The 11,455-nt window shown below is 37.6% G+C and overlaps 1 protein-coding gene across 2 annotated transcripts; it reads right to left on the reverse strand.

Moving 5' to 3' along the window:
* Positions 1–812: 812 nt before the first annotated feature.
* LOC110915572 (protein SCAR2) lies at positions 813–9,049 on the reverse strand. 2 transcript variants are annotated; one of them, XM_022160296.2, is made up of 9 exons: positions 8,714–9,049; positions 6,680–6,843; positions 5,991–6,114; positions 5,779–5,908; positions 5,130–5,191; positions 2,181–4,911; positions 2,015–2,098; positions 1,832–1,936; positions 813–1,179 (listed from the first exon to the last, which is right to left on the reverse strand). In XM_022160296.2, exons 1-9 carry the CDS (start codon positions 8,866–8,868, stop codon positions 1,129–1,131), a joined length of 3,606 nt encoding a protein of 1,201 aa, XP_022015988.1. In that variant the 5' UTR covers positions 8,869–9,049; the 3' UTR covers positions 813–1,128. The 2 variants fall into 2 exon arrangements, with proteins under 2 accessions (XP_022015988.1, XP_022015990.1); XM_022160298.2 differs by having other exon boundaries at positions 8,710–8,838.
* Positions 9,050–11,455: the final 2,406 nt, after the last annotated feature.

Below are 11,455 nucleotides of genomic sequence, written 5' to 3' on the forward strand. Positions count from 1 at the left end.
TTTAGCTAGTGACATTGTGGAAGTATCGGAGGTTGTTTACAGTGACGGTGGTGGTGCTCTAGTTCTAAAGTGTCGGATGCTGTTTACAGTGAATGTGGTGGTGGTGGTTTGTCTGTAAATTCCGGCAGCATTGCCGGAGACGACGACGGAGGAGAATCCTTCTTCTGATTCTTCGAATCCTCCTTCTTCTGATTCTTTTTGGGCGGTGTTCGAGAGAGAGGAGAGAGGGAGAGAGAGAAAGAGAGAGAGGGAGGAGAGAGTAATTTATATATGTAATGTTTAAATGACCATTTTGCCCCTGAGAAAAGGACAAAATAGCAGGTTCTTTTTTGAGAAATCTGACCTGAATGAACTTTTGGACTAAAATGACACAAAACTGAAACCACGGGGACCAAAATGGCAAAATGTTTGAAATTTGAACTAAAATGACAAAACTGGCCAAACCTCAGGTATCAAAATGGCAGTTTACTCAAATAAATTATGCAAACTTTTTTTCCAACATGCATTTTCATCTATTTGCCAATTGCCATAAATTAATAGTTCAATACCCAACAAGCTGTAGATTACTAATTCAGCCAACATTTTGAAATCAGCCCCGGAGCGGAAATAGGTCAAAAAGAAGTCTCACCCCAGAACTGGTCAGTGTTAGAATCAGCAGACCCGTTAGAACCAGTCATAGAATCAGCTTGACCCTAGTACCGGTCTATTGGCCTAGGTTTTTCGTCCATCTATACCCCCCCCCCCCCCCGAGATACAAATAATATGATACACAGATCATGATCACAGTAAATTTGGTACGGAAACAGAATATGTGTAGTACCCACGCATAACAGGGAGTTTATATCCACAAACTGTTCATCATTGTGTAACGAATTTACCCATTCCCATATACAGCTAAAAGAATCAACTTTTTTTGCTACACACTAGACTCGCACGCTTTACCTATTTTACTTGTATATGATTGGAGAGTTGTATCGAGTAGAAAATATATTACAGTAAAAACTGTTGTAGACAAGCAGTAAAGATCCAGCTTACCACAAACTCTCATCAACAAAATTCGATATTGTGGTAACCTGGTAAAAAATTGGTGGATTAACTACAAATGGTGTCGGCGTTTGAGGTATCATTTCATGAGTCACTCCAATTGTCACTGTCATCATCGTCACTTCCAGCGAACGCCTGTAAATGAGACATAGGTGGAAAGATGGGTGGGACGGTTAAAAGGGGTACGAGCTATGGGGTCAAACAGATAATCATTTGTGCAAATAACATATCGGGCCGCGTTGGGCCTAACCTGCAAACACTTAATGCTCATTCCTAAAACCTTTTGCAATGATAAAAAGCCATATTAATACAACAAAGTATAACCTTTTATGAAGCAATCTAGATGATTGTATATGTTAAAAATACATTTTAGGAGACTTTTAATACGTTTTCCTTTTTATTATTATTTTTTATTCTACATATTTGACCCATCAACAGTTAGAACTAATTGCAACCAAACATTTGGAGAAACCGAAAAACACACAAATTAACTGCAAAAAGATCCCGGTTTTACACTGTTTCTGGTTTCATCGTGTTCCAAAGCTGATCAACTTTTTAAACCATCATACTTATCTTTTCATTATAAGCATCTTTTTTTGTCAAATTGGAATAGAAAGGACCCGTTTCACATGAATGAGCAGATTTGGTCCAAAAGTATGATGACTTTTTTTGCTTTTATTTCCAAAATGTATATAAATTTCTAGTTCTTCCAAACTTTGGTGTTTTTATGGCATTTCTGAAAGTAAGATGATTAATTTATAACTAGAAAAGGTAAGCACGAACCGACCTGGCGAATGGCATTTGCTTTCTCTAGAATAGCAGCTACTCTCAAATTGGTAGTAGGACCCTGAATGCTTGGCCTAGTCTGGACGGCTGGTTTCAAGTTGACGGACTGTACAGTCAAACCAAAACCATCCCTAAGCAAACCAAACATATATTACATTATATATTTGAGTCATTTGATTCTTACCTTTGCCCGTATCTGATCCAGTAAAGTATCTTTTTCGTCTCCCTTTGGTATGTGAATTGTGTCTCGATCTGAGACCTTCCTCAACTGCAGAAAGGAGTATAGAATCATTAGTTCGAGTAGTCTGTTTGACTAATTATTGCATTTGTTGATTATTCAAGAAACTTACTTTGGTTTTGTCATGAGCAGCAACTGCATCAATTAGAGGACTGCGAGGTCGCTGTATTTTCATAGGTCGAATATTTATTTGCATTTCATCAAGAATGGGAGGAAGCGGATACGGGCTTGAAGATGGCCAGAAAACTTCTTGGTAAGAAACTGTTGGCATTTGATGTGGATCAACTGCTGCTGCTTGTGGCACCAAGTTTTCAGCAGATTTTACTTCATTGTGCTGTGTGTGTGAGTTTTTATTATTCTCAGTATCCACATTTATAGGCTCGTCTATTGTTGACTGACCAACCACCTCGGGGCTTTGAACGGATGTGGATGAGAAAAATGGAGGGAAGTGATTGCCACTATGTTGACCACCATTTGTTGGAGTTGACAAAGAATCCTGAAGCTTTCTCATCCTCCATTGCATAGGCGGAAGAGGCGGCAATGGTGGCGGATCTTCCACTTTGACTGGCGGTAACTGGGGAAGTATGTCAAAACCAGAAGACACTGGAGATGATTGGTGTTTGACTTGGTCAAAGAGGTTGATGTCATGAGTGCTTAACTCCATTGTAGATGATTTTTCAGATACAGGTACATGAAGTTGGTCAACCTTATCTTCCACAAGAGATGATTGTGCAGAGGCTTCAGAAACATCAACGTGATCACCATGGTTGAAAGATTTAGATTCTAAGTCATGGTCAGCTTCGGTGAACACATTTGATTCGTGATCACATGGCGCAACGATGTCATCTTGGTCAGAGATTATGTCATGACTGCTTAACTCCATTGTAGGTCGTTGTTCAGAAACCAGTACTGATTCAGAAAAGGATGGCGAGTCTTGTAAATGAGTTTCAATGTGTGTTTCATGATCTACTTGGGTCAGAGAATCCAACTGAGAGCCCTCGGTTCCAAGAGGTAATTGCATATGAAGTTGACTGCTGGATCGGTCAACCTTATCTTCTAGTATATCAATGTGATTTGGAGTTTTAGATTCCAAGTCATCATCGGATTCTGTGAATGCAGTTGCTTCATGAGCACTATCAATTAATTGTGCATTTGAAACACAAGGTTCAGGTAAAACAATTTCTTGATTTTGATCCATTTCTGCAAGAAAAGAATGATTATGATTCTGCACGACTTTTGAATTTAACAACGGGATATCAACTTCCTCCTTTTCACCAGATTCCTTAGAATCTTGTTCAGAAACAGCATGATCATTATCATCATGCCTATCAACATCAACATGGAGAACAACAGCACAATGTGTTTCCATATCAGAGTTAACAGAATCTGCTTCTATTCGCTCCAATTTAGTATCATCTCCAAGACCCTTATCATCAGAATATGCTAATTCTATTTCACTCTCCTTGGATTCTATTCCGGTTCCATCTTTGAGAACAGAATCATCAACACATTCATTTTTATTAGCAGCAGCAACAGTTACAGATTCAATTTCTGAGTTATGTGATTCTGTCTCATGCCCACTAGAATATGAGACTCTAGCTTCTGCTTGATCAGATATAACCAACACGCCTTCTCCTTTATCTTTTAACTGTTCTTCAGTTACAGAATTATTATCATTGAAAGTAGTGTCACTGGACAGCTCATCTACACGAGAGATAACTGATTGTGACGAACTAACAACTGAATCTGTACTCCGATTCTCCAAATCATATCTGGTTTGATTCTTGGTTGTCTCCAAGATGTTTGGAAGAAGACTCATAGGGATAGAGCTGTCATTAGGATGCTTATCGTCTAAATCCCCCTTAAGATTTTTGACAAAAGAAAAAGAAGATAGACCATCAGCCACTGGAAGAACGTCTGAGTGTTCAGATATACACTTAGCAGTATCTTTCGTATAGATTTGATGGTCATCACTTTTTCTTGAAGTATCAAGCTTTTCAGTATGGTCTGAGCACGCTTCATTTGTATCTAATGTACCTTCTTCGAAACTTGCTACTTGATCCACAATTGACACCTTGCTCACATCAATATAAGTATCATTTGTGATATCATGGCCTGGATTTTCGGTCACAGGAATGTTATCAGTAATGGGTGTAGTTCGTGGACGAAAGGGAATCTCAACGCATGCAAAGGGTTGAGAAGGTGAATCAGCACCAACTGGTGATGCATTTTCAGTTGAAGTGCTCATAGTATCAGAATTCCCAGAAACAGATATTCCCTTGGTGATTGAATTATTCCCATCATTGGATACAGTTGAATTCTCTACTGATAGAGAATCTGATAATTGAGATCGGAGTTGATGTTTGTTGGCATCAGAATATGTTCTCATAGTTATGCTTGTTTCAACCTCTGACTCCATTGTAGCAAGAGCATCCATGTAGTTGTCGGTCTCACTTGCAAAATCCTCAGATGGATAGGCATTTTGAAGACCATCTGTGCGTATTTCATTATCAACTGTTGTTTGATTATTATCTACCTCAAGATCATCATTATTTGAAGGCTGACTTTCAGCTATTTTCCTCGAAGATACACATGACCTTGTGTTTTTCATTGGTGAGCCCAAAGCTGACTCCATTACGTTACCATCGCCAAGCCTTGATCCATTAGAGGGAGCAGCAGCAACTTCATGGGCACGTGATGCAGAATCTAACAACTTGTTCATGTAACTTTCTCCGCTTTCTGAGTCGAGAGGAAATTTGTTTGGCCTTTTCTTCAGTTTCACACGGCGTGCAGCTTCAGTTGCACCAGTCTGAACTCGTTCCTCCAGGAATAACTGATGGAGCCTGCAGTTTTGTGCCTCCAACAAGTTAGCTTCAGACAGGTAGTCTTATTTTAAGTACCGGTGAGCAAGTGGGGGGTTTAAGTAACGCGACAAAATGTTTCTTTTTGGACAAGTATCGATATACTTTTTGTCCAAAATTTATAAATAATAATTGTGTAAGATGTAATTATACCCATTAGTGATCTATGGGATGAAAAACACACTGAATTAATGTCTTACTTGGCATGTGAAGACTGTGAAACCTCAGGAGTCTCTCCACCTTTCCATCTTGATCCTTTTTTCTGTTCAGTTTTGATAAAGATTAAAATCCGAGGAAGACAGTTGTTTTAGTAAAATGCATCTACCAGTACCAGGAAAAGAAGATATAGGCATACGTTTTCATTCATCTTATAGTTATAGTCTATGGATAAGTATGGGAAAACCGGTTGTGTAGCAAATGACTGATAAAGCCTGACATAGTATCATTAGGTACTAAGCTGGAGTCTACCTCACAAATAGACAAATATATGCATCAAAAGTGTTTGAGAACAGAATTCAGTTGACCCAGAAGAAACAAAAACCTCACAATATATGGTACTAAGTTGGAGTCTATATCATAAGTAGAAAAATAACTGCAATATGTGAGTACACGTCCAATATAAGTGACAAATAAATACTCTAGACCACAACTTTTGTGCTTCAGTTATTCAAAGTGCTTAATGAAGTTAAACCAAGCTATCCAAGCAACTACTACAGGTAATAATGCAGTAAATATCATATGACCAGACATTAATGCTAAAGATATATTTTCATTTAACTGTCACAGGATAACACATATAAAATAACAAGCAATAAATGCCAGAGAAAAGATTCGCTTCATAGAACTAACCTTCGTCTGGCGGATCTTTTTCTCCCTCTGGGTTTCAGCAATTTCAACTTCATATGATGATGCTTCCACTTTAAAAATTGAAGGATCAGTGTAGCGTTTTAAGCATGCACCAGCACCACCAACATCAAACCTGTTGACAGCCACCATAAGCAGGTAAATATGGCAAGTTGTAGGGGGCATGCCAGAATATCTGTAAGGGAATAACAGTGTACTTGTCTAGAAGAAATAATCGAGGTGGACCACGGCATTCTTCATAAGAGTCCATGACAAATCGAGGTAAATCTCCCGTAGTGATAAGATTCTGTGTTGTTCGTTGATTAGGATGCCAATGAGCACCTGTTGCATTAATAGAGATCCTCACTAGTATTATTCATGTGGTGACAACGCTAAAAAAATATTGCCATACGACTCGGAGATGACAAAATGGGTGGATCCGGTGACGAGTCAAAACCAGAAACTTTTGGTACATGTTTAAACAGGTTGGCTGGTTTGACAAGAAACAATTATAGCCAGAAAATTTTAAACTCTTCACCAGTAAGTACGTTGAATATGATCATAAAAAAGATTAAATTATTTCGATAATGATCTAACTTTTCTGATACAAAGGTTTGGAAGATTTATGTTATAAAGAGAAACTCTATTTACCCATTTCCTGTTAAGATAACTTTTTCTAGTTTACCTATTTGACACATTAGAGATAAAACATAACACGAATCAACTTTTTATAGGTAAAGCAGTCAAAATTGCCACCTCTGATTCCAGCACCAGAAAGGACACTGGTCAACTCATTTGAGGCTATACCCTTTTCTTAAATTAAAAGATAAGCACACATCCCGAAATATCACATCAGTAGTAAGATGACATGTGAGAAAATTTAGGAGCAAATATCTGACATTCTGACCTGAATTGAGGAAAAATGCTGAATGGGATGTTTGGGACAGAAATGCCCTTTCAATTGGAGGAATTGCGGATTCAAGCTGCTGAACACGTACCAGTAGACCATGGCCACGAGCAGCAGTTGCCATCACTTCTTCATGCAAGTCATGGAAAATCTCAGCAGCAAACCTTCAAAAATGATTACATAGTTTTGTTAGATGTGCAGCATAATATCAAATGATGGTACATTAGAAGATATAAATATTTTAGCAGCTCTAAAACATTTGTGATTTAGAATTACATTTTGTGGCTTTGTGCACCCATGACGATCACAAGCAGTTTGTGTACCCAAGAGCCATGACTACTATGATTTGACCAAGTTCTAGCTACCATAAAGGTTTACTGTTAAATCTGAGAAAGTGATACATATAATTAATATCACGACACTTGATTGGAAATTTAGGATTTCCATTTCCAGCAACCATGCTTGAAAGATAAAGCAAGTTCGGAAATGTGAATTTACGAAACAGAAGATAGTGATCATCCTCAGAGAAATAGTCAAGGTTTATGCAATTCTCAAATAATTATCGCTCTTCTTAATGATAGGAAAATGGCCTTCCAAGAAGAAAATGATACTAAGGAAGTGGAATCTATTCACCAAAGCAACATACAAGCACCAATGATTCAAATGTTATTATAGTAAGTGTTTATTATTTGTACATCATCTCTGCCCATCTTGTGAAAATAGTTTATTCCATCTTTGTTAGACAGCTCCACCAACCAATCTTCATTCACCAATTTCCAAAACAACCCAGTCATCTATTCAGGCAAGCAACATACAAATACCAATTAAATTAGTCTGCCATTCTAAGTCAGCCACAAAGGAAATCCAAATGCAATATTGCATTGCAATAGTGTTTCACTCACCAATGTCTCCTCTCCCGTAATGATATTAAGGGGCGTTTGGTTCGCGGAATGTTTTGGAATTGAAATTGGAATTTGTATAGGAATTAGAATTTGAAGGAATTGGATTTGGATTTTAAACATTCGAATTGGAATTGGTTCAATTCGAAACAGTACGAGTCGAAACGGTTCGCGTCGAAACGGTTCGATTCGAAACGGTACGCGTCGAAACGGTACGGGTCGAAACGGTTCGCGTCGAAACGGTACGGGTCGAAACAGTACGGGTCGAAACGGTTTGCGTCGAAACGGTTCGATTCGGAATGGTACGGGTCAAAACGCTTCGCGTCGAAACGGTTCGGATCGAAACCAGTACGGGTCGAAACGGTTCGGATTGAAACGGTGTGGGTCGAAACCGCTCGGGTCGAAACGGTCGAAGATTCCAATGAATTTACTTTAATTCCTTCACATATAGGAAGGATTTTGAATTCCTTTAGTTCAAGGAATTTGAAGGATTTCATGCTCAATTCCAATTCCAATTCCATTGTCAACCAAACACATGAAGATTGGAATTTAGATTCCAATTCCATCAAATTCTGTGAACCAAACATCTTAAGATATGAAATTCAGATTCCAATTCCATTGAATTCCTGCGAACCAAACGCCCCCTAAGTTCCTAAAAGATGTTGAAACCTAGCACACACATCCTAACTTATTATCACACATATAACCACTTCCTAACATAAACCCTAGACGTCAACAACTAAATCCGCAATAACAACTTTCAAACACAAAACCTAAAGTCAAGAAGATAAATCAGAAGTTAGTTTAGTTCAACAGATTAGCAAAATTTCCACTTCCAAGGCACCAATCATATGCTCAGACTCAAGCTGATCTGTTTCACTACATCATCTCAATTTGCATTCCAAGGCATAACAACCCAATCATAAACATTGAGATCACAAAACTCATAATTCAGAATTATAATTAAAGCACACTAAATCCAAATCCTAACCTATTCAAAATGCTAACCACAACAGAGCAAAATGAGTTATTATTTCCACATAATTAAGCAACAACAAAATTTAACACCTCCATTGCAATTGACATAAAAGAAACAGAATTATGAAGGACAGATGAAGGAAGAGCAAGTACGGACTCTGCTAGGTCACCGAGCTGACGGAGAACACCAACGAGACCGGCCATGGCGACACCTTCAAGCAAAGCTTCAGGATCATCTTTATCAGATGCTTTGTACAGTTCTGGATCGGCTAAACTATATACATTTCGTATCTGATATCTATTGATCGGCATTTCTTCTGATTCAGTTACACACAATCTCGATAATCATACGCAAGCTCTACACTGCAGTGTATGTATGCATCATTGCATTACTGAATATTTACCGTTCATCCAATCAAAGATCGTTCAAAAGCCAAAAAGCTCTTTTCTAGAGAGAGAAAGTGGAGCGAGAGGGGAGGGGTTTTGAACTGAATGAATGAATGAATATACAGGTGAAGAAAGGAAGAAAGAAAGAAACTGTTTTTATTTTTTTATTATCGTTTTTAGTCCTCCTAGTTATGTGAAATGACAAAGAAGACCCTTTGCATTGTGTGAATAGTCAGTCAGTCATGTAGTATTAATTCGGCTTAGGTTAAATGTAACGTTTATGTGCTTCTTGTACCTCCAAAGCATACAGGTGTATAAAAACGTATCACTTTTTTTTTGTGGCATATAGAGGTAGGTGGTGTATACAAGCTAATACCTACCACGTATGTATGTATGTATGTATGGATGTATAGAGGGTGGTATACACACGTATAGAGATGACTAGAGGAAATATACAAGCACGGGCATATAAAGGAAGACGAGCGCATTCAATATAACATAGAGGGTTGGAGTACGTTTAGTACAACCTGCTTTAATAGCATCATTTAAGAGAGAAATATTTATTAGGAGAACACGGGAAGCAAGATAAGAGATTTAATTATATATAATGAAACTGAGTACTATATAAATATATAAACATGAATTAAAAGGTAGAATTTATTTTGTGAATAATATTGCTTGATAGTCCAATAAGTATATTTAATTTATATTTAGTAATGTAAATGATTATAAATAAATATACTTTTTAATGAGTTATATGAATCTGAATTTGAAATCTTATATATTAATTTTTTTTTTTTAAATTGGTATAAAGCTACTCAGCATATTTACAAGTGAAGATTAGTAATTTATTCGATTAGTTGGGACCAAAAGGTTAAGTTTATTCTAGCTTTATTTACTTAATGACATAAAAATGGATATTTAAAAGTTGATATAAGTGGTAATATTTATTCAAACAAGCAAATGAAAAGAATATGCTAAAGTGGTATTGTAGGTACCCAATGATGGAATCTTTGCTTTGAAGCTTTGATTTAAAACCGAACTCCACAAACAAACAAGTGTTTTAGTTGCGATTAAAATCTTATTTTGGTAGTGTTTCTTTTGGGAGTTTGGGTTGTTATCATGCTTGTGACATGATGGTTGCCTAACTTGTAGTTTGATTGTATTCTTGAGTTTTCTGATTAAAAGTTTTGCAGGCGCTAGAAAGTGTAATAATAGTGAAATGTTAGGGTTTGTCGTTTTCTTTCAAAATAGTTTACTTGCAATATTTGAAACATTTGCCAAAAAATTTAATTATTATATAGAACATAAAATTAAATATCTTTGGTATTAGAGGTCATATTCCTTGTTAATATGTAACATCGTGTGTAAGATTGAGTAATTCATAAATTATATACATATTATAAAACTTCCAATTCAATGAATCGTAAGCTTTCTCGAAATCTACTTTGATCTTCATAGTGGATTTCGAGAAAGCTTACGATTCATTGAATTAGAAGTTTATATTCCAAACCTTGAAGTACATGGCGTTCCCGGATAAGTGAGTGGACTAGGTGAGAGAGTGTTTTTCTTCCGGTAGAGGTTCGATATTAGTTAGTGGATCCCCTTTCGGGTGATTATTCCCAAATTAAACCAGGACAAGTAAAAAAAATGAAATTTTTAGAAAAAATTTGGAGTGATTAACGGTTCCAATGGAGTTTTGTGTAAGGCTTGCTATTAGTACTTGCAAGATTCAAGGTTTTATCATCCCTCACACACTTAAATTACACACTGTCCTCAATGTGTCCCAAAAATAAGTTTTTAGGTTGATTGAATGTGTAAAAAGGTGTTGAAAAACAAATTTTTATGGTACTGGGCTTCTGGCCACGGCCCCGTGTGGTCCGGGCACGGCCCTGTGGTCAGATTGCCAGTAACAAATTTAAACAGAAGGCTGGCCACGGGGCGTGTTCAGAGAGCATGGCCCCGTGGCCAATTACCTGAACTGGGTAAGTTTCTGCAGAGCTTGGGCACGGGGCGTGTTGGGCTGAGCACGGCCCTGTGCTGAACTTGCTGTAATGCTGGAAAAGTTGTCGGGAAGCTCTGTTTTTGTGCATGGGGTGTGGTTTCAACGTTCCCTTGATAACCTCCATCGTTCCTTGTTTATTAAACCATTATAACATCATCCAAACACCATTTGATAATTTAAACCATCATTCATTTAAGAGTGCGAATACATAGTTCATAAAAATAAAATGTACAAACTAGAAATTAAGATAGATAGGTAGGTCCTGGAATGCAAGAAATTTAAACCATGAAGAAGTTCTATCCTAGATGTTTTCATGACAAGAACAACAAAAACCCAAAAAATGCTTTTTCCGGTTGAATAAGGCTCTTAGAACTTCTACCCGGAGGGTGCTCCTCAAACATCATTGAGCCGCTCCTCTATCTCCCGAGGGAGAAGGAAGACGGGCTCATTGTCCACAACCTCTTGTGGGGGAGGTGCGACATCTACCGGAACCTCGTGTAATGCGTC

Source organism: Helianthus annuus, chromosome 16 (assembly GCF_002127325.2).
Source record: "Helianthus annuus cultivar XRQ/B chromosome 16, HanXRQr2.0-SUNRISE, whole genome shotgun sequence".
In the NCBI taxonomy this organism is placed as follows: Eukaryota; Viridiplantae; Streptophyta; class Magnoliopsida; order Asterales; family Asteraceae; genus Helianthus; species Helianthus annuus.